The sequence below is a fragment of the Ovis canadensis genome, chromosome 1 (assembly GCF_042477335.2).
Source record: "Ovis canadensis isolate MfBH-ARS-UI-01 breed Bighorn chromosome 1, ARS-UI_OviCan_v2, whole genome shotgun sequence".
Classification (NCBI taxonomy): Eukaryota; Metazoa; Chordata; class Mammalia; order Artiodactyla; family Bovidae; genus Ovis; species Ovis canadensis.
The window spans coordinates 220,750,782-220,774,453 of record NC_091245.1 but is presented as its reverse complement, the minus strand read 5'-3'; the positions used below and the strand labels follow the sequence as shown (position 1 = coordinate 220,774,453).

The window sequence follows — 23,672 nt, the reverse complement described above, 5'->3', positions numbered from 1 at the left end:
TTCAGAATAAAGGTACCACTTAGTTTGGCTTGCTGTAGACAGTTCTGACTTGTCCAAATTCTACATATGACTCCCATTTATCCTGAAGACGTGATTGATGAGGAGATGCACAAACTGCTTACTATATATATGCAAATAGGTCTACAGATGAGACTGGATGAAAACAGAATGGGGAGGAGGGGAAGATGTCTTAAAAATTTGGAAAAAGTAACGGATCAAACGGAAGGAAAGTGACTGAGATTGATTGAGTGATGGCTTGTGACTGAGGTACAGGGGGTACACTTACTCCAATTTATTCTTACAGCAGCCCAGGAAAGTGATGTTATAACTCTTTCTTTACAAGTAAAGATTCTGGAGCTCAGAGGCATTCAAGTGCTTGAAGATGACCTGGCTATTCAATCAGGGACCACATCCAGATGCAAACTGACGAGCACAGTGGTAACCTTCAGGATCAGATGGCTCATTCCTGCTGCTGCTGCTGCTGCTGCTAAGTCGCTTCAGTCGTGTCTGACTCTGTGCAATCCCATAGACAGCAGCCCACCAGGCTCCCCCGTCCCTGGGATTCTCCAGGCAAGAACGCTGGAGTGGGTTGCCATTTCCTTCCCCAATGCATGAGAGTGAAAAGTGAAAGTGAAGTCACTCAGTCGTGTCCGACTCTTAGCTACCCCACGGACTGTAGCCCACCAGGCTCCTCCATCCATGGGATTTTACAGGCAAGAATACTGGAGTGGGGTGCCATTGCCTTCACCAGTATTTGTTTCTTAAGTCTGCTTGTACCCAAAGCCCACCAAATGCTATTACAAAGACTTTCATAAATGTCATAGTTTGAACAACCTTAACACACAATATTAATTCCTTTAAGCGGGTTCTTAAACAAAGTTAAGAAAGCTTTGGTCCTTCCTTTTTTAGAGCCACCAATTCCTAGTCTGGTTTTACTATAGGAATTAATAAAAATCTCTTCTCCAAATAAAATTTTTCCTTTAGAATTTTTTCAAATGTTAGTAGTAAAGGATTTGTCTATATATACAAGCTAAAAGCAGCATGTTTGTTGATGAATAAGAATAATAACTAAAACCAAAATAAGAAGTAATTGAAAAGTGAGAGCTTTTGAAGAATCAGGAATTTGATTAAAAATTCACTTGCTTTTTTTTTCTATAATGCAACAGTTCTTTAACCACAAAACAGCTCTTATAATAATGCAGAAGAGTATAGTTCCAAGTAAAACACTCCCCCCATTTTAATCATGGCTATTATTTTTTTTAATGAAAATGGCTGAGGTCATTGTAATCTATTTTAAGGTTTGCATGGGTTAGTGGTATTTTTTTCTTGGCTTTGAGCTCTCCATGTTACCAGCTAAATGTTATAGGTTTTGCTGTGTGCCCTTTCAAATCCCATTCTTTTTAATAATGTTGTCCTTTATACACATAAATTAGAGTAAATCCCACTTTCTTTCCTAACAACTCCAGATGTGGTCCACACTTTCAAGAGGACCAGAACTTGCCTTTTCTTTTTAATTATTCGTGTACTTCTTATAACAAGTATGTTCCAATCTGCAAAAAATGCTGTGGATGTTCAAATGCTGAGAGATGAGTAAAACCACAGGTTTCATGTGGTCCATTTCAGACCCATACTGAAACAGTAGGATAACATGTATATCTACCCCTTCCAACTTACAGAGACTGACACAGATAAAGAAAAAGTGCTCAGAAACAAAACTCCATCTGGGCAAAGTTCCACACCCACCAATATGTAGGGACTGCGGTAGCCTACAGATAGCCATTTAGGACACATCAGTGAAGCTCTCTGTATTCTAGGACCAAGCAGGCAAAATTATCAAATATATAAAGACAGTACAGTTACACAGTCAGGCCTCCCTTTAGATGTGGTTAATATTGCACTGACTTTCTGAACTTAGCCTGGTTTTTAGTATAACTCACTACCACATCACAGCCCAAGATCCCTCTAAATAGCTCCTACCCAGCCACACATGAGAGAATGTCTCTGTAAAACATATTGTGAAGATCTGCCTATTAAAAATCCTTAAGCTCTGTTTGTTTGTTTATTTTTTTAAAAAATCAACTTGCAAGGCCAGTGTAATAAGACACTGTGGCTTTTATGGAAGAGGTGAAATAATTTTAAACACAGACACACAATGAGTTTATTTATTTAGAAACTTGTTAAATAGAGTCTGGGAATTCAAATATTCAATGTTGACATTGTACAGAACTGGCCAGGAGCCAGAATCCAGTCTCCAGAGGGACCCATTGGACAAGGAATTCAGGCCTTTCTCTCCTCCCACTTGAGCTAAATAGGTAGAGGCCATTAGTTATACCCACAGCAATATCTGAACCGCACTCAAATAAGCTGCCCTGGCCAGGGCACTTCAAAGGACGGTAAGTGTGTTTAGCTTTTTAGTGCTGAACTAGAGCAATATGTCACACTTTTGAAAGAGTTTTGTAAACAGTTTCTTCCTTATGTAGAAATGTCTCTGAAGTTTCTTGTATGGCATGTAAACAAAGGTAATTAACAAGGATTACACTTTTTTCATTTACTGGGGAAAAAAAAAATAATACCCATCTGTGTGCAAACTGGAGATCTAGGAAGAAGAAACACGCTGCTTCTCTCTTCCTTTCTCCCCTCTCGTTTGTTCCATTTGTTTGTCTCCTTTTCATCCTCTTCCTCACACTTGTTCTCACTACCCAGCCAATTTCCTTGAGAATTCCCTGGTAAACTCAAGAGTGGGAAGGGGAAAATCTAATTTTAGAAAGAGGACCTTGGCAAATGAAGTGGGGAGGAAACTAGTGATTCATATAAAAGAAAAGCAGACCCCACAGATCTTTGTAGAAAGTGCCTAGAGCTGAGACTTTCAGCTCAAGAAGGGTTAACCACCTCTCCAGAAAAATGTGCCCATCTTTACAGAGTGACTGTCTGCTCCTGCCCCACCTCCCCAGAGCTCCTCTCTCCTCTGTCCCAGGGGGTTAGGAAGGGGCTTGCTTTGCCCAAGAGAGTGAATGGGTAAGTGTCCCTGAACCCCTGAGCTGTGAGAGAGAGTGTGTGTGTGTGTATGTTTGTGCATGTGTTGTACAGGGTCGGTGCAAACAAGGCTCCAAGAGAAGCACCACGCCAGGCACACAGCATCTCAGATGTTGAAAGGGAAGAAGCTTTGGGCCTGGGAGCTAGAAGCCGAGCAGCTGGAGGAGTGAGGTGTGGAGGGGAGGGGGCTCTGGTGAGCACTACCTCCCTCCTCTCTAGGGCCTCCCCAGGTCCACCCCCAAGTCCCACCCGGCCTGGTTTCCAGATGACTGGAGGGGTGGGGGGGACGGCAGTGAACAGTGAACGGACAATGTACCCAGCGCTTGGGAATAGGGCTCTGCCAAGCTCTGAGTACCTTGGGAACACGGTAAGAGCCATTGGCCAGCAGATGACAAGTCAAGTTTCTCCATTTCAGGGCCCGCTTCCAGCAGAGGCAAACGGAGGATGTGTGGGGAGAGAGGAGACTGGGCCAGGCCTGCCGAGGGCAACAAGTCGGTGCTCCCCTGCCCTCCTGGCCCGGGAGGATGGAGTCTGGAGTCCCCAGCTGTGGCCTTCCTGCCCCGGGCGACGTCTGCAGCCTGGGATAACATGGCCCTAAGTCGCAAAAAATGAAATAAAATAAACTCCCAAACGACAAGATGTTTAAAGAAAAACTGCTTACTGAATTATTACCCTCAACTTTTAAAAAAGAAGAAAGCAGAAACGTCGGGATGACGCATTAATTTCTATTCGATGAGCGTCCTACGTGTTGAATGTCTGCCTGCTGAGGAGGCCGCGCCCGCCCACGGGTAGTGAGGGGAGGCCTCCGCTCAGAAAGCCAAGAGCTGGGCTACCCTGCAAAAGACACACTCAGGCACACTTACACAGACACACTGCAGCCAGTGGCCCCCAGACCTGCGACTCCTCAGCCCCTCACAAATAAAAACCTGAAAAAGGAGCCTTTTATTCCAGCCTTCAGCCCCTGTAGCTAATGAACCGTCCCCTTCCAGAGTGTTGAAGATGAGTGTGAGGGGAGAATGAAAAGCGTTATTAACCTTCCCCTAAACACAGATTTTTTTTTTTTTTTTTGCGAAACACATCGAAATGCTTCGTTCTAAGTGCCAAATACAATAAAGAAGCCCTAAGCCAGGGTGATGGTCAAGTAATGGCAAATAAACCGCCTTCCTAAACGGGGCCTCCGCAGGGCAAGCGCTTTTTCCCCTCCTCAAAAGCAGACTGAAATAAACAAAATGCGCGTTTTAAGCAAAGCTTTGCGTTTTCATCTGAGCTTTTTAAAGGACAAAGGAAAACGCAAGTAGATGGGCATGGGGCAGTGGAGGCTGGAACCTGGGCTTGCGGTTCTTTACCATCTTATGTACTAGGCTTACTAAGGGGAGGCGTTTAAGCAGGAGAGGAAGAGTCGTCATCTACCTTACCTACTTCAGAGCCTTTTTAAACCGAGATCAAGTGTACAAGTAACAAGTGCCCCCCCTCCCCCGCCCTCCCCTCACCGGGGTCTTGCTAATCGCATCGCCTTCTGGGTCTTTACAAGACTTCTGCGTGGCCCGGTAGCTAAGGGGGGTTATTCGTTGCAACTCTTTCATTGCTGTGATTGAAACCCTGCCGGGTGTCACTTTGGAGAAGTGGGGTGGGGGGGTTCCTTCGGTTTTCGGGCCCTAGACGCACTAGGCAGATCCAACTTCACTTCTTCCCCATCACCAGAAGGAAACAGTTGCAACTGGCATTTCTGGCACGGCCCAGGTGCTGTCCTGGCCGCCCAAGAAAACGGCTGGGAAGCCTCACCCGGCTGCCAGAGATTGCTTGGCTTTTAGTTTTCTTTTCTTAAAGGTGGGAATAAAAGCCACCATCTTTAGACGGTACAAATGTCAGTCTTCTTGCTTTTCTCTTACTTTTTTTTTAATGTAATGGCTTATTCCTCCCAAATGATTTGCAACGAATGTATCGGTTTTAACTATTGTGTAAGAAAAAAACAAGCCCTGTAAGTCGGGAAGTAGGCTGTGCATTCATTCTGAGTTTAACTTCAGCGGTACTTTCAGGGTCTGTGGTCCCTGGTTTGGATCCTTGGAATCCTGTACCTTAGCCAAGATCGCGACAAGACTTGGCCGCCAAAGAAATTTACAAAATACATGAAGAATAACAGTCGAGGAAACAACTGTTTCTAAGTGACTTGATTCCACTGCAGTGTTTACTTTTACAACAAGAAGGGTGGTTTTGTTTTTTAAAGTATGCTGGTCACACTGCCTCTTCCTAACCCAGAAAAAGGAAAGAAACCCGGTCCAGACACAGCCCCGAAGTTTTCGCTGGCTTCACAGCAGGGGTCAGCGACTATCTCCGCCCTGCGCTCGGAAACGCACGCACTACGCGGGGGAAGGAAATAGCGCTTCAAGATACAAAAAATTCTTAGTTTTAATATGATTTCCTTCGTTACCCAGATTAGAACCAAAGAATTGCTTAAAGCAGCGCTGCTGTCCGAAAGGCAGCCGTGTTGGCAACAGCTGGAGCAGCGCCAGCGGGAACCTGAGGCTTAGCAAGAAAAGTTTGTGAGAGTTCGCATCTAGTTATCAGAAAGCCGCAGCGGCATCCTTAGAAACACTAGACACAAAATAAACGGGTCTCCCACTGGATGAATGACAAGTATCCTCAGATAGGAAACCAGACTCGGTTTCTGGATGTTGAGTGGGCTGTGCGTGCGGGAATGTTTGAATTCGGCAGCGAACAACTTGGTAATTAAAATAGTTGAAAAAGTTGCCCAAGAAAATTTGAAGGGTTTTGTGTTTGTTCTGCTTTCACTTCGGCGGATACCAGGCAATGAGGCGCGCGAAGGGTTCGGCTTTCATTTCACAACTTAGGCAGAGTTGAAAGCGGCTCTCAACCCCCCGCTTCGTCCGCGCAACCACACACACACACACACACACACACACACACACCCCTAAACTTCAGTCGGAATTGAAGCCCACAGGCCTCCAAGCATATATGTACATTTATTCCTCCTCAGATGAAAATAAAGACATCGGCCCCATTAAACGCGAACAGGAAAAACAGGAGTTCCACGGACGCGCTTTGACACTGTCGCAGCTAAGTAAAATGAACAATATCCAAAAGAGAAACAAATGGACTGATGGCCCAAGGACTCCTATATATAGCTTGATCCCTGAGACCAGACCGAAAGGAAACATATTTGGGCGAGAGGGAGTGCTTGGGTGAGGACTGAAAGAAGCACTGGAAAGGCGCCTAAGATGACAGCATCTCGCTGGGCTAGACCGCGGATTCTCACCACCAAAGAAACCAAGCCGCCCGAGGTGCCGCTGCCCTCCGCGCGGCTGCGGCGGAGACACCAAAGGCGGGAAGGCTCGGGGCTTTACTTGGCTTTAATATGCAGGGGTGGGGGAGACTAGGGGTTCACTTAGGAGAAGCATCCCACCCACCACCCTATCTCTACGTTCTCTGACCCACACGCAAAACAAGAGAATTATGTTTTCAGCGAGCGGGAGAGCGAACAGCGGCCTGTGCTTTGCCGAGGCTGCTGCAGCCCCGCGTGCTGACACCTTGCGGAGGAGCGCTTTGAACTCCCCGGATCGCTCCGGGACTCGGCACCGCCGGGTCCCCTTAGACTCGACGTAGAAGCATTTGGACAAATCCAGTCCCGTCGCCTATACTCCAGGCTGATGCTACCGATTTCCCGGACAGTCTCGGCTCGGCAGGCAATGCCGGCCGAAGCCACCCAACACTTCGGCGAGAAGCATGGGGGATGGGAGTCCCGTCGCCCCTGCCCCGAACTCAATCGCCCTCTTCCCGCGTGACCAAGGCCGCTCCACGCCGGGCAGGCAGGGGGCGCCGGGGAGGGTTAGTGACCCAAGACCTCGGCTGCGTCCAGAAACAGCGCGGGAGGCTCCGCCGCGCCCTCTCCGAGCCCAGTGTCCCCGCAGCCCGCCCCCTGGGGGTCACTCGGCGCCCTGCCATCCTGGAGCTCGCAGGCCGGAGCGCGCCCTTTCGGCCTCCTTCTCCTCGACTGCTGTCGCCGCTGGCTGCGCGCCCTCTACTCCGCGCTCTCCAGGCGCTCGCGGGGCCTCTTCTCTCCCCACCTGCCCGCGGCTCGGCGGAGCTGGTAGCTCGGCTCTGCCCGCGCCACCGCCCCCCCTCGCCACCACACACACACACACACACCCCTGGACTACAGCTTCCACCCTCGTCTCCCCCACTCCCCACCCCAGTCCTCCCGCCGCGCCGCGCACGCTGGAGAACACGGCAGAGCGCACAGCGCCCACTACCGCAACAGCCGCTCGGCGCAGCCCGCCAGCCCGCGCAACTTCCAGCGGCCGCCTCGCAACTTTTCCCAACTCCACCACGGCTGCCCGCCGCCGCTGCCGCCACTGTAGCTCCCTCCGAGCCTTCCACCCACCCCAAACCCCAGAAACAAACCGAGGCGCGAAAAAGGCTTCTTTCCCCAGCCCGATGCCCCCCCCTCGATCCCCCACTCCCCCTCCCACACCCGGGACTAGCTGGTTGGCCAGAGGCAACTCTCCTCCGCCTGGGGGGAAGGAGAGGGGAGGGGGAGACTCTCGCGTCTCCTCTCCCCCACCCCCACCCCACCCACCCCACCCCTTCCCGCTCGCTCTCGCTCTCTCTCCTCCCTCCCACCCAGGTCTTTGCTGCCCCCACCCCCACCCCCACCCCGGGGTTGCCACAGCTGGCCCGCGCACTGGGCTCGAGGGTTGCCCCGGCTCCTCTGGCGCCCAAACAAGGAGCTAGAGCGCGGGCAGCCGGCGCGGAGGCTGAGACTGGCAGGTTGCTGGAGCTGCTCTGCGCCTGCCCTCCACCCGGGGCCCCGGCGCGAGAGGCAGCCCCGCTCTCCCTCCCGGAGCGCTGTAGACAGATATGCAAGATGGCAGAGGAGGGGGAAATCCAATAGAAAAGGGATATTGCACCTACTTGTGGCCAGTTTCCTTGCCCTGCCTTTGGATCTCATGCTGTGCCCAGTCCTGCAGCCGCTGGTGTGTGGTTGGGGTTTTTTTTTCTTGGATCTTTTCCTTCTTTTGCTCTCCCTCTCGCTCCCTCCCTCTCCTCTCTCTCTCTCCCTCTCTCTCTCTCTTACACACACACACTCACACACACTCTCTCTCTCTTACACACACTCACTCTCTGTCTTTCCCTCTTTCACTCTCTCTCCCTCCCTCTCTCCCTTTCTCTCAATCCACACTCGCTATCTCTCCAGCATTGTCAGTTTGGACACCTTCGCACATGCGCGCTAGACGCCCCTCCAACATCTCAGCGCCGCCAAAAAAAGTTTGGAGCGATTTATCACTTTGATTTGGAGATCTTGTCAGATGGCAATCGCCGAGGAGGCGGAGAAAGGGAGCCATGGGGAGGGCGGCGGGGGGCGGGGAACGAGCGCAGGGAGTCGGAGGGGAGCAGACACCTCGCCCAGAAAAAGAAAAAAAAAAAAGGAACGAAAAGGCTCGGGCAAAGGATTGATTTCATGTTGAAATTACCAATAAGCCTGTATCATTAACATTATTGTTTTTCCCACCATAAATTGCAGGACATTTTCTGTACGGTCCTTGGGGGAAAGCAAGGAGTAGGGGGAGGGGAGGGGACTTCTAAAAATGTTTCCCACACTAAAGAACTAGAAGGACCGGACTCTCGGAGAGCGATCCAGGAGAAAGTGAGAATCATCCTGAACTTCGGGAAATCTGCGGCGGCTACTACTGCTACTGAAGCTATTGCGGCTTCTGCTTTCAGAGCTGAAAGCAGAATAAATAACTGCTTCTTCCTTGATTTTAGGTGTAATGCTAATACTTCCTGCCATCCTTGGAACATGTCAGTTGCTGGTCTATTCCCACCAAGTAATAATGATCACCCTTGATTCCCAGGTCCGGGAACCTTGGGCATTTGACATCCAAGACCTTCTTTTTGCCTTCCCTGAGGTCGGCTGTCACCTTCCGGCCTCCCCCACCGCTGCCCCTGTCGCCTCCTGCTGCAGCTCAGCCTGTCTGCCATTTCACTCATTCGCTTAAACCCACGACCTCCCGGGTCATAAAGAAGAGGTAGGAGAGAGATTCCCCCATCACCACCACTTTTAAAAAAATACATTATTGAAATTTTGCTTTTAATTACAGGATTTACCAAAGAAGTGGGCACGCAGAAATGGGGACCTCTTAAAGGAGCTAGCTGTGTTTAAGGTATGAATAAATCCCGAGTAAGTGTGGATTTTCTTTTGGTACAGCCTCCTTACCTTAGTTTTGTTCAATATCTTCCATGAGCTATTTATGTCCCCACTAATATCTGTTGCAAATCCTGCCAGACACCGTAAAAGAAAATCACAATTTTTTTCTCTGTGCTACAGTGATACATCCTTGATGTTCAAGTTAAAGGAAAGAGAAAAGAATAGCAGGTTCTGGGCATGAGTTTAAGGCACGGTAGGGGAAGGAAGATAACAGAGAATGCCCAACTCTACCTGTTGTCATTTATTGTCAAAACTAGGAACAAATAGCAAGGTTCAACCCCAAATGGGACTATCCATCAATGGCTCGCAAATATCTTTATTCCAGAAAATTGAAATGTGAAATATTCAGCTTGGCAAGGATGCCCATCACTTCTGTTTGTCCAGAGCTGTGTAATTCTGGGAGCATTTGGCTGTCAGTACAGGTCCCTGGAGAAGCAAGCTACAAGACCCAAGGGAGACAGATGTGTAATGTTGAAATGTGAGGTAGGGGAGGGGGAGATGGAACAGGGTGATGAAAAAATTACACAGAGTAGGAGTAAAACAGTTTCCAAAAGAGAAGACTCTGGTGCCCACACACATGGGTACAAGAGAACTCTTTCATCCCCTCTGAAGTAAAGAGGCAAGTTTGGGTGGGGGTGTTTCCATTCCTTCTACAATTACTATTGCTCTCTGCATATAGGTGGTGTGCTCATACATTTGGCCGGTGCAAAATGACCAAGCACTTCAGCATTCTGAATGTCAATGCCGGAAGTCTATGACTGAGTTCACTAGTTTCCCTCAGTTTACATGAAGGCAAGCCTTCCCTCCAACCAGAAAAGGTCCTCAGAGGAAAAGGAGAAATGGGAGTTGAGAGCTTTCACCAAAGAAAGTAAAATCTCTAGGGAGAGAAACGCACTAGACTGACTGGCTAGAAGTGCATAGATACAGCTTCTGATCAGTTTAAAGGACTCTCTGGGGACCCTCACCTAGGCCAGAGGATAGAGAGGCAGTCCAGAGGACCAAGCCCCTCCCAGCTATCTAAACCTAAAGGTCTTTGACCTTCAGGAAGAATGGTAGAGTTCACCAAGGACGTTTAAGAGCACCTGGACATGAGGAGGCTCTGCCTGAGAGGTTTCATTTCACCTTCTCACTCTGGGGAACTTAAAAAATAAATAAAAGAAGTTAATATTGCCCCTTGTACTATTCTACTTAATTCCTTTTATCTCATGCCCTGGGTGGGGGTGGACGTCTATATTTGGGTCCCGTTGCAGAAAGGGGGTTAAGAGAAGTGATGGGCAATTTTATAGAAAATGAAGGGACCATGGAATCAAACCAAAGTAAAAACAAGACCCACATGTGAAGCTGCAGCCCTTGTTTCTGCTGAAAAATTATAAACCACAGTGGCGGACCAGGGGTTGGGGTGGGGGCTGTGAGAATTGGGTGGGATACGGAAAGCTAAAGAAATTCAAAACTGATTTCCCCCCAACTTTAGAGATCTCTGTCCTGAAAGCCTTTCTAGAGGGCAGGGGGTGTAGGGAGTGAGGCATGGCCAGGGCACACACCCCTCCTGATTTTTCAAATCCCTGGGGTCACGGTGGCTTCAGCGCATGGGTCTTCAGCCTGGTCTTTCCGAGAGTTTCCGACAGGAGTGAAGCCAACATATTCTAACTGAAAAAATAAACACAAACTCCTCTGTGTCCTTGGGCCAAAGCACTGTGAAAAAATCAGGCATCATACTTGTGGATGTTGTTTAATAAAAGTACTCACAGAATCATCGCTTTTGTTTTCAAACCTGAAAACTGGATTTCTTTTCTTTTTCTTTTTATTTCTTTCTTTTATCATGTGCTTTCTGCCCTGAGTGTTAATAAAAGAACTGACGTGCTAGTTCAAGTGTGTTTAACCTGATGGAGCAAATGCCAGCAGCCACGGACCGCGCTCACCGCCTGCAGCGCCCCTACCCCCTGAGCGCCAACCCTGGCGGGTTCCCACTCCCCCGTACCAGGACCCCGTCAGGTCCACCTGACCCAAGTCTCAGCCGTGAGACCCAACAGGTGACTTTCTGTTCAGCGGCCCCTGAGGTTCCCGACACCCTTTGACGTCCCGTCTAAGCTGTTGCTGGCCCAAGAGAAAAGAGGCCTCCAACAAGTTGTTGGAGCTGCAGTCGCTGCCTGCATCCGCACCGTCCGCCTTTCCCTCTCCTCCTGAAATTCGTTTCCTTAAGGGGCAGTAGACTGGGTCCCAGGTTTTCTTGCGTTTCCTCCCACGGAAACGGGCATCCTGGAAACAGTGCGTCCTTGGAAAGTCGATGAGTTTACGGGCTGTTTGGATTTGCTTGTTTTATTACTGTCGTGGTTTTTTTTTTTCTTTCGGATTTTTTTTTCTATAACAGAAGCAGAGAACACGAGCTGGGAGTTGGAGGAAAGATGGGTCGTTGAAGAAGAGAACAGGACAAGCATATCTCTTTTCCAGCTATGTTTCTTTAGTTAAGGCTAGAAACAGCAAAGAACCGATTTTCAATAAATTACATGCAACAGGAAATTTTCCTTTCCTCGCATTATAATTGAACCAGCCCCACGGTATCTTTGAAAAAAAGTTTGAATTCTTTAAGGAGCTATTTCTTGGCCTATTGTCTTTGTGCAGTGAACTTTACATCTTGCTATTCAATCACAACCTATATTCTGCTGGCTACCAGCAAGATTAATTTAATCATTGTAATGCAATTATTAATACTGTTTACCCAACGCTGGGTTTCAGGTTGGCTGTTAAGAAATTAAACTCTCGCTGGGTGACCAGAGCTAGGCAGGGGTTTCTTCATGTTGAAATGAAACAGTCCTCTTTATTTAGTCTCAGAGCTCTAGCTTTCGGCCACCAGCTCAATTAGCCAAAATGGAAACAATTTTCATTCATTGCAATAACTCACTGTTCTTGAGATCGCTTTCAAAATATACACTTTATTATTATACGCTGACCTCCGTGGCGTGGAGTGGCAATAAAAGAAAGAGGCAGGGAGATCTATCTAGCCCCCTTCGGCTATAATTATTAGAAATTAATTGGGTTCAGGACCCTAGGTAGTCTAGCTAAATTAATAGCTTGTCTAGTGGTTAAAATCCGAATTTTTAGTTCACGGGAGAGAAAGAGAGAGAGCCACAGACATGAAATGCAGACCCAAGGGACGCCTGAGTTTACTTGCAAGACGCTCATCTATTAAATAGTGTCCAGAATACATTTGAGTTGGGGAGAGGGGCCCGGAGTTGGAGGGGGCGGGAGCCAGAAGAAAGAAAGGAGCGAGATGGGGAGGGTGGCTACGACTGAGCAAAAGGTCTCGAGTTGATTTTATTCGATTTTTCTTGTGTGCATTGTTTTCGGGAGGGGTTGCATTTAGGGGTTAAAATAAAAAATAAAGATCCCGTGTACTCGGAGCTGTCGTGCCGGAGTAAAAGTGAAAAGGGAGCCTTAGGCAAAAGGAAATTACTGCGAGCCCGCGTGACCTTTCAGGGAGGTAATCAATCAAGTGATCAACAGGGATATTTATCATCGCTATATAGGACTACTTCGCCCTGCACGGGCGGGGGTGGGGTGGCGAGAGGAGGGTGGAGACGCGCGCGCGCGCGCACACAAACACACACACACATACACACACATAATCACAAAAGTTTGGACAAACCTGATTAAGTCTCAAGACAGAGAACGTAGGCTTTAATAGATGTTAAGATTGTCCCTTTAGTCTGGGAGAAACACTGCCTTATACACCCACGCAAGGGGAAACGCGCACATTCCAGCTGCAGTGGCTGTGTGAAGGTGTTAAGTTGAAAGCGTCCACTGAGCTTTGCCCAGAAAGGAAAGCTCTCGGTGATTAGAGCGCTGGAAGGGCGGGCGAGGCGCGGGGCTAGCTTGGTTTCATTGACCTGCGGGAGAAGGGGCGCCACGGGCCGCAGGGGGCGCGGGAGGCGGGTACCCCTCTCAGCGGCGCACGGACGCCGGGTCAGAGCACCCAGGCAGCCTCCTCTTCCTGCGAAATCCTCGCGCTGCCCCAGGGAGAGAGGGGGGTGGCGTGCTCGGGGCCAGCCGGCTCCGGCGACCACGCGCTGCGGGATTTCGGCGGCCGCGCGTTTTCTGCCCAGTTGTTACCTTCTCTACCTTGTAAAACTCGCCGTTTTGTAAATTGCGTTTTCTGTCCTGGATTTCTTAGCAAATCGTTAGGTTTTACAATCCTGCTCCTACTCTCTGGTCGTTCAACACCCCCTCCCCAATGTCAGAAGTGTACGTAAGGGAAGAGGGGGAGCGAGGTGGCTGACTTTTCTATAATGATAATGATATTAAATAGTAGACTTTGAATCTAGGCTCCCGAGGCCCTTGCCCAGCTCGGGGATTGTAATCAGCAGTTCTTGCGAGAGAAGGTCGGGCTGATTACTGGCCCTCGAGGCTGAGAACTATTTCCCGACGGGTTTATGAAACACAGGTTGGGGTGATGCGCGCCACCTCCCAGGTAGCTTGCCGCCGCTCCCGCGGTGTGGGAATGTGGGGCCGCGCCAGGGCCCCGCTGGTTGGCACCAGATGCTGAGCTCGCGCTCCCCCGCCCGTCGCTCCCGCCGCCCTCTGCAGGATCGCAACGGCCTGATCCCGCACAGCCTTAGTCTGCGGCGCCCCCGCCTGGCTTCCCCGGCCGCCGCCGCTCCGGGTGCGCCCGCTGCGTCGAGCTCCAGCTGTGCACAGTAGCCGCCAGGGTGTGGGGGTGGGAAACAGCTGGACCGCCCGGGGGAAGCGTGTGTTGGGGTGGAAAGAAACCCAGCAAGGAGGATTATGAGGCGATCAACTCCTGGAGTTGCTACTGGTTTAGGATCAGGAGGAGCAGCTTCGGGGGGCACAAATCTCTGCCCGTGGAACAGGAGCTCTGGAGAGAAACCAGAGTACTGGTACGCGATGCCCCGGAGAAGTTTGCAACTCCTTAGGTCCCTTCTGAAAGAATATGCCAGAGGAGTGCACCTCAAATTTAAAAGTGCATGTAACTCCCCCGCCCCGCCGCCCCGCGGGGGATCTTGTTTAAAAGCGCTTTCTGATTCAGTTAAGTCTAGAGTAAGACCCAAGCAGTCTGCATTCCTAACACCCTCCCAGGTGAAGCGGGTTCTCCTGCAAGTGTGGCCCGTGGATCAGCGACAACAAGCATAACCTGAACTTTATTAGAAACGCAGAATCTCAGGTCTCAACCCAGACTTACTAAATCGAAATCAACATTTTAACAGGTGGCTCGCTTGAACATTTTGAGTTGGAGAAGCACTGCTCTAGAATGTTCCTGGCCGGGTTTTCTTTCTCTTGTCTTGGATCATGACACCTCTGTGATAACCTCATTTTAAATCCTGCTTTCTGCCTTGGTCACCGGAGCGGGCGCAGTGAATGAACTTATACCATTTACAATTCCTCTGGCCCCCGTCTGCCACCAGCAAGGCCTTCCTGGATCCTGGTCTGACTGACAGCCGCCTCCACTTCCCACTCACTCGCACCCCCACCCTTTTGCTGTCAAGTGTATGACATGTATTTCTCCCTCCTTAGATTCGAGTTCTTTGTTTACACGTCTTCCTTCCCCTCTCAGCTGTAGGCTTCTTGAAGGAGACCATGCCTATCTTCTCTAAGCTTTGTTTTCTCACTCTAACATGGAGTTGTTCCTTTCCATGTGGGATTAGTGTATGAAAATGTGAACTGTAAAGCTGAAACAACTGTTATCTCTTTTTCTCAACCCCCCTTTCCATAGGCTAGCACAATGCTTTATATCACTAAGCACTTAATTTGCTGTTGTCTCTCTCTGGAAAATTCTGGAACTCACACATCTGATATCCTGAGCCCAGATTACAGCCAAATGTAAAGCTCTTTGTGTAAGCCCTTGAGTTCTAGTTTTCTCTTCTATAGAATTCTCTAGAGAAAGAGAAATCTGGGGCAGAAGGAATTCAGAGAATTGTGTGACATCTTCATATTCTAATTTTGTGACTCAGAGATTTGATGCTGAAGCCTGGATATCTCAGCATTTCTAAATGATAAATAACTGAAGGTTGAGATGTTCAAGGGTTAAAAGCTAGGTTTTGTAAAACAAAATTAAATAAGTCCTTTTTTAGGGTCTGCAAAAGAGACAAATACCATCAAAGATCCTGGAACTCTTTTGGAAAAACCGTGGTTGCCATCTTTAGGAAAAGATGGCAGTGTTCAAATTTAAGGACTGCTATAAATTAGACAAACTCTGGGAGAGCAAAATAGCATTCCAAGACTTTAAGAATCAAACCTTTGAAAGTTCAAATCCCAGTCCTACCTTTACCAGATCTGTTACTTTAAGCAAGTTATTGAATGTCTCTGAGTCCTCGTCTTCTCTGTATAATGGGGAAAATTGTGTATATCTTGCAAAATCATTGCAAAGATTAAAGATAATGTTTACAAAGTGTTTGGTATTTAGTGCCTACTACCTATAAAAATTTAACAAATGGAGCTATAAGAGATCTAAGTTCTAACATTTGTAATTTGGCATAATGATAAGGCTTATGTTAAGTGTGTGTGTGTGTGTGTTTCCAGGAGTCTTGGACAGTGCCCTTCCCATTCCCATCTGGATTGAGACTTTTTTTCCTTTGCTCAACAGACTATTCTCTCAAATAGCTGAAACCCAAGGCCTTTGATATATAAAATCTGGCTGGTGCCGCTAGATCTCAACATTGCAGTTTGACAGGCACCAATGTGTGTGTGGTTGGATTTTTAGCTACTTATTTTTAATGGTTTCTTGTGTACTTGTGCCTGCTCTCTACATGAAAAGTGAAAAAAGCGAAAGCTTAGTCATGTCCAACTCTTTGCAACTCCATGGACTGTAGCCGGCCAGGCTTTTCTGTCTATGGGATTCTCCAGGCAAGAATACTGGATTGGGTAGCCATTCCCTTCTCCAGGGGATATTCCTGACACAGAGATCAAACTCTGGTCTCCTGCACTGCGGGCAGAGTATTTATCATCTGAGCCGCTATATGAATCAGGGTTATACCAAACAGCTCATCCCGAACTGAACCCTGACCATCTCCCAGACAGCTTGAGGCAACAGAATCTGGGCCACGGTGATAAGCGCCCCTGAGACTCACTGACAGGAGGGTTGCTCCCCCCCAGCCATGTGATTGCAAGTCTTTCAGAACAGTAGCTACAAAGTCATCGCTTGAAGATATCTAGTGTGTCTAGTCAGAGAAGGCAATGGCACCCCACTCCAGTACTCTTGCCTGGAGAATCCCATGGACAGAGGAGGTAGGCTGCAGTCTGTGGGGTCCCTAAGAGTCGGACTCGACTGAGCAACTTCACTTTCACTTTTCACTTTCATGCATTGGAGAAGGAAATGGCAACGCACTCCAGTGTTCTTGCCTGGAGAATCCTAGGGACGGGGGAGCCTGGTGGGCTGCTGTCTATGGGGTCGCACAGAGTCAGACACGACTGAAGCGACTTGGCAGCAGCAGTAGCAACAGTGTGTCTAGTAACCATAGTCTCTCCCTGTGAGATGAAAGCCACACAGACAATTTGAATAGAGAGGTCTTTAAGAGGATTAGTAAGTGCTTTCTCTTTAAAAAAAAAAAATTGTTTACTTGATTTCTTGTTTGTTTATTGTTTTGAAATTTTGATTTTCACGAATCTAGTTGTTACCCTTACTGTCAATACATGAAACTAATTGACAGTCTATATCGCTGCCAGGAAATAAAAGACCTGTGAAATTTACACATGAAGTACAATTCTTTACTCAAACAAATGATTATGGTTGACATGAGAAAATATAGACGTCATCGAAGTACATTAATTTACTTAATGTACTTTTAAACTTATAGATATAGCAGATTTTCCACATCTTTTAAAGCACAAACTATAGGACCCATGCTGAGACAGCTTATAGAGAAGACTGCCTTGTAACAAGATCCTCAGTACTCAGTAACTTAATTCCTTTGACTTGGGTCCAAGGCAGTCCTGTCTACCCTCAAACTCAGCTATAGAGTGAACACCCTTAGCCATGACAGAGTGTGATACAGGTGTGCCCTGCTTTATGAAAAGCCACATCACAATGTGATTATTTGCTCCATGCTATTTTATTAAATAATGAGTTCCCATGGGACATTTAAAATATGATTTGACTTACAAAAATTTGATTTACACTCACTTTTCCCAGAAACATACCTATGAAGGTAAAGTTCTATTTTTTTAAATGATGATGCATGTCCCTTAGCAAATGTTTTATAAGCAGTCCATTTTCAAAGGTTAAGACAAGGAAGCATACCACAGTTCTGAGACTGGAGAAGAAAGAATTTCTATATAGAAAGTCAACTGTACACAGAAGAAACTAGGAACTGATCTGTTGAATTATCTATTTTGAAGGTTCATGCAGATGTACTGGAAGTCTGATTCATGACAGAATTCAGTCTAAAAAGGTCTCAGAAAACGCAGTGCTCTTGTACTGGGTTTTAATACAAAAATTTCCAAATCAACTCTATAAACACTCTTGAAAATACTTTTCAACACTGGGGAAGAATTTTCTGTTGCATAGAAAAACTCGAGACTAATTCTAAGCTTGGTCTGTACTTATTCCCAGGTAGAATAGTCTGTAGGTAAAAATATTACCATCCATCTCATATCCAGGTTTTCACCTAGCTAGTTGATATTGAACTTGGAATTCTGAAGCTGGATATATTGATACATGCATACATTGACACATCATGACATTGGGATTGTTAAGGGCTCTGGGAGACAGATTTCTTTTCTAGCTGGGATGGAAGCACCAATGCAGAGCAATCAAGATAGTAAATGCTGTTAATATTCTGATGCATTTGCTTCTGTTGCATTACTGTTATGCTGAGATTTTAACAACAGTTGTGTTTAAATCTCTATTGATCAACAATCATACAGGTTTCTCCACCTCACTAAATGGGCAATCCAGAGCTTGGTGCCACTTGTGTCTCCCCCCACCCCACACCCCTGGGAAGGTGCAACCTGTAGTCATAGAGCATGGGCTCTTTAGCTCTAAGAACTACCTTTCCTAATTCACCCTTCAAACCACTGCCTGATTAATCTTCCTACAGCACAGTTCTGAAAATATCATTCTACTACTCAGAATCATCAAGAACTCTTAGTTTTTATTTTTGAGATAAAGCCCCAAATTTTTGCTTTTCATTCAAAGGTATTCTAAATAGAGGAACAAGCAAGAGAGATGGGAAAGCATGAGATATGCACCAGAAGTATTAAGAATCTTCTTCTGAAAAAAAAAAAAGAATCTTACTATGCCTGAGTTATGGGATTCAAGAAGAGACTTCATAGGTTCAGAAAGCTAAGTTGGGCATATGCCATGGAGGGCTTATAACGAAAGGCAAAAATTGGGGGCTTTGTCTTGAAAATAACTGAATGATCTTGAAGATTCTGGTTAACATGGTGGTGTTATTAAAACTGTGCCTTAGGAAGAATTAAGCAGGCAATGGTGTGGGAGGGATTACATTTCCTCTTCACATGTTCAGTCTACCTATCTTTCAGATCCAAGACAAACATCACTGCCTCCAATAAACTGTTGATATATTTCTCCAAACTGGAAGCAATCCCTTCCCATTGCCAACCTCCTTTAGCACCTTTCCCTTGCATGTTGGTTTTGTCTGTTCCTCTATGATCTCTTGTAATGGATTGTAAATTCCTTGAGGGATATTTGTATCTAACACTTCTCGTCCTCCACGGTTAAAGAACATCTTGCTAAGAACTAGCAGCTCTTTCTAAATGTAAGGACTTCAGTTTTTCAACAATTTATGAAAATGCTCAGCAGTTACTATTTTTGATCAGCCACTCCTTCAGTCTCTCAACTTGTTCTTTGTTGTTCTCTGATTAGATACTTTTGTGCTGTCTTCCATGTTTCTTCACCTTTCTTTCATAAATTCTCCTTCTCTCTCTGTGCTTAATTCTGAATCATTTCCTCAGATTTATATACAAGTTCTTTAATTCTCCCTTTATCTGTATCTAAGATCCATCTAGTCAAGGCTATGGTTTTTCCAGTAATCACGTATGGATGTGCGAGTTGGACAGTGAAGAAAGCTGAGCACCAAAGAATTGATGCTTTTGAACTGTGGTGTTGGAGAAGACTCTTGAGAGTCCCTTGGACTGCAAAGAGATCCAACCAGTCCATCCTAAAGGAGATCAGTCCTGAGTGTTCATTGGAAGGACTGATGTTGAAGCTGAAACTCCAATACTTTGGCCACCTGATGCAAAGAGCTGACTCATTTGAAAAGACCCTGATGCTAGAAAAGATTGAGGGCAGGAGGAGAAGAGAATGACAGAGGATGAGATAGTTAGATGGCATCACTGACTCAATGGACATAAGTTTGGGTAAACTCCGGGAGTTGGTGATGGACAGGGAGGCCTGGCGTGCTGCAGTCCATGGGGTTGCAAAGAGTAGGACATGACTGAGCAACTGAACTGAACCAGCTATTTAAACTGTCATTAATTTTTTTCCATCTCAATTATTTTTTCTATAATTTATATAGGTTCTCTCCAAATATGTGCCCATTACATTTTTACATTGCTTTGTTGCCTTATTCTCAAACTCAACGTTAAGTTTTTAAACATTTTAAGTATATTTGTTTTATCTAGCTTCTATTATGTGAACTTTCTAGAGATCTAATCCTGTTGTTTGTTGTATCTACTTACCTTTGCTCAGATAGATTGTTTTCCTACTTTTTTAGAATTTTAGATTTTCAGTCCACCCTCAGCAAGACTTTATCTGTGGGAATCAAAATTACTTGAAGTCTTATCTTTCCAGAATATTTTTTTTTAATTTGCTTTATCAGATACCCAAGGATATCATCAATTTTTTATTTTTACCAGCCTGGGATTTTTCCAAACCTTGAGGATGTATAATTAGAACCTCAGACATAAGTGATAGTATGCCTGTTGGGAAGAATTATCAGGGGAGACTTTTCATTTTAACCCAAGGGCCAGATGAGATAGAAACTTCCTTGATTTTTCTAGACCAGACTTTCACTGGTAGTATAACTTTTTGAGACCCAGCTTCATGCACAGGTATCATTTCTAATTCATATTAGACAGAACTTTATGTCCTGATTCTATGAAGGTTTTGCAACTTAAGCCCAGAGTTCTCAAAGTTACTGGCTCCCCATCCCCCAACACAGACTGCCAAGATTCTTATCCACTCTATGTTCAGCCTCAAGGAGTTCCCTTTCTTTCTTTCAAGCACATTTATTAGTTGTTAAGCCAAATGCTTCAGTGATTTAGGAAGGGAGGGATTGCAGATTATTTAGTCCATAAAAATACTGGGATGTCTAGACTTGAAAATACTTGTGGTGGTTTATTGTTAGTGAATTTCAGTTTCAATATTTTTTCTTGAATTCTTCTTTTCAAAAGAAATGTCTGGGTCCCAAAACAAATGTAGAACCAAACATCACTTATAAGTAGAATCACAAAAACAGCCTGTTTTTGATCAGTTTAAAATCTCTCATACCACTTCCTTTATCTGGCCATTTCAAAATCGTTCAGCCTTCAAATGCCATCTCAGCCTTCTCTCTAATGCTTTCGTAATAATAGTAATAATAATTACAAGACAGTAACAACTATTTCTTAAGTGATTATCCTGTGTTAAGCAGTACACTGAGTCTTTGTATGCATCACTTTATTTTTCTAAGTAACCCTACCACATTTTTAACCTCATTATAAAGGTCAGGAAACTGATGTTCCTAAAAGTTGAGTGACTTGTTCAAGGTGACTTAGCTAGTGTTGGGTTGAACCATATGAAATTACTGATATTCAATGCATTTTTAGCCACAGAAAAAGCATTTTTACATGGTTCAATATAAAGAGGGCAAAGATGGGATTCAAATTCAGATCTAATTTCTAATTTAATTCAACTCCCCCTGAACAGTACAGCCTCTCTATTATATTAATTACTTCTTCCTCTAGGCTACTACGACTCTCATACCATATTCTTTTTATTTTTATTATTTATTTGGCTGTACCAGGTCTTGGGCTTCCCAGGTGGCACTAGTGGTTAAAAAAAAAAAAAAACCCACCTGCCAATGCAGGTAGATCATTAGAGACATGGGGTCATAAGAGATCTCTGGGTGGGGAAGATCCCTTGGAGGAGGGCATGGAAACCCACTCCAGTATTCTTGCCTGGAGAATCCCATGAACAGAGGAGCCTGACGGGCTGTAGTCCATAGGGTCTCGAAGAGTTGTACACAACTGAAGCGACTTAGCACACACGCATGCGCACTGGGTCTTAGACACAGCACGTGAGATCTTCGGTTGTAACACTCAAATTCTTAGTTGAGCCGTATGGGATCTAGCTCCCTGATCCGGGATTGAACCTGGGCCCCCTGCATTGGGAGAGCAGAGTCTTAGCCACCGGAGCACCAGGGAAGTCCTGTCATATCATCTGTCTTGATTCATTTTCTTCACTTGACCTTCACTTACAATAATGTACGTTCACCTGTCTTCTCCAGTCGATTGTAAACCCTTGAGGGCTGTGCCTTAGCTTTCCATCCCCAGTGCTTAGCACAGTACAAGTCTTCAATATTTTTATATTTAAATAAAAAACTGAAGTATTCAATCATTGTGTGCAGTTGATGTGCTCCTGAGTTTTCCCTTTTATCTCATTTTCTCTTAATAGAAGTTTTTAGATAATATGGTCCCTAACTTCCCTGATGGCACAATGAATAAGAATCCACCTGCCAGTGTAGGGGACACAGGTTGGATCCCTGGTCCAGGAAGACTCCCGTGCTGTGGAGCAACTAAGCCCGTGTGCCGCAGCTCCTGAAGCCTGCACGCCTAGAGACTGTGCTCCGCAACAAGAGAAGCCACTGTAAGGAGTAGCCCACCCACCACAATGACGACTTGCCCTGGCTCGCAGGAACTATGGAAAGCCCACACAAAGCAAGAAGGCCTCAGCAAAGCCCCCCAAAATAAATAAAATACGGTCCCTAATCTTTTGACATTCTTGTCAAGCGGTGTCTGTGCCTCCCTCCCATGAACCCAGGCAGGTCAGAGGCCTCTCTTCTCACCAACAGAGAGAAGTAACGTTACGTGAGTCCCAAGCCTGAGCTATAACAGCCCGTGCAGCATCTGCCTAACTGTCTTGGAACATTCAGTCTCTGAATGCTTCCAACTGGGTGCTGTACCCCAGAACCCAGTGTCCACACTGTGAGAAAGCCAGCCCACCACAGGTTCTCTGGTCAACACTCCCAGCTGAGATAAACCTTTGAGTTATCCCAGCCCAGTGCCAGACAGGAGAGTGGATAAGTCCCTGGATGATTCCAGCCCCCAGCTGTTTGGGACACCTCCAGTCATTTGCAGAGGTCCCAGATGAAGCAGAAACAAGACATCCCTCTCTGTCCTGCCTGAATTCCTGACCCCCACACACTGTGAACAGAATGAAATTATTATTGCTCCACACCACTACCTTTGGGGTGGTTTGTTGTGCAGCAGTAAGTAACTAGAGCACTGCCTTCATCCGGCCTGTCTGCTCGGAACAGCTGTAGCCTGGTCAGTACTGAACCCTCTAGCTGCTATAGGGCTCTCCTTTCTCCTAATAACAAAGGTCTGTGGAGGGCAGCTGCTGCCATGTCCAGAATCAAAAGTGTGCTCCACATCTGCCTATTTATACATATCCTCATCTAGATATGTTGTTGCGCAGTCGTGTCTGCGCAACCCCATGGCCTACAGCACGCCAGGCCTCCCTGTCCCTCACCACCTAGACATAGATTTTTTTTTTTAATTATTAAAGCCTGGTCTCACCCAACCTAAAACAAAATAAAGTATCAATCAGAACTCTTAAGATATCAGCACTACTCGGTGCTGCATTATTTACAAGAGTCAAGATCTGGAAACAACTCAAGTGCCCATTAATGGGTGAATGGAAAGATGTGATTATATATATAGTGGAATGCTACACAGCCATAGAATAAAAAGATGAAATCTCGCCATTGGTGACAACATGGATAGACCTTGAAAGTATTGCAGGCATGCTTCAGCCATGTCCTGACTCTGCGAAACCCTATGGACTCTAGCCCACCAGGCTCCTCCATCCATGGATTCTTGAGGCAAGAATACTGGAGTGGATTGCCATGCCCTCCTCCACAGGATCTTCCCTACCCAGGGATCAAATTCATGTCTCCTGTGGCTCCTGCATTGCAGGTGAAACCTTTACTGCTGAACCACAAGGGAATCCCTTGAGAGTATTATGCTTAGCGAAATAAGTCAGATGGAGAATACCATATGACTTCACTCAAATACCATATGACTTCACTCAAATATAGAAAACAAACAAAATAACCGAACAAACCAAGCCAAGCAAAAACACTTAGAGATTTGTGTAGTGGTTACCAGAGGGGACAGAGCAGAAGGACGAAACAGGTATAAGGGATCAACTGTATGGTGATGAATGGAGATTAAATTTTTGGTG

General features: G+C 46.3%; 1 protein-coding gene and 1 long non-coding RNA gene across 14 annotated transcripts in view; one reads left to right on the top strand and one right to left on the bottom strand.

Moving 5' to 3' along the window:
• MECOM (MDS1 and EVI1 complex locus) overlaps window positions 1-8,366 on the bottom strand; it is a 635,653-nt gene extending 627,287 nt beyond the window's left edge. For all 13 annotated transcript variants that reach the window (XM_069560594.1, XM_069560673.1, XM_069560616.1 and 10 more), the window contains exon 1: window positions 7,963-8,366. In XM_069560594.1, the coding sequence (XP_069416695.1) occupies window positions 7,963-7,999 (37 nt within the window). In that variant the 5' untranslated portion in view covers window positions 8,000-8,366. The remainder of the gene's footprint in view (window positions 1-7,962) is intronic.
• On the top strand, window positions 7,708-11,011 carry LOC138424246 (uncharacterized). Its single transcript, XR_011250710.1, has 4 exons — window positions 7,708-8,024; window positions 8,904-9,077; window positions 9,150-9,212; window positions 9,936-11,011. It is a non-coding gene; the product is annotated as an uncharacterized lncRNA (long non-coding RNA).
• The last annotated feature ends 12,661 nt before the right edge of the window (window positions 11,012-23,672 follow it).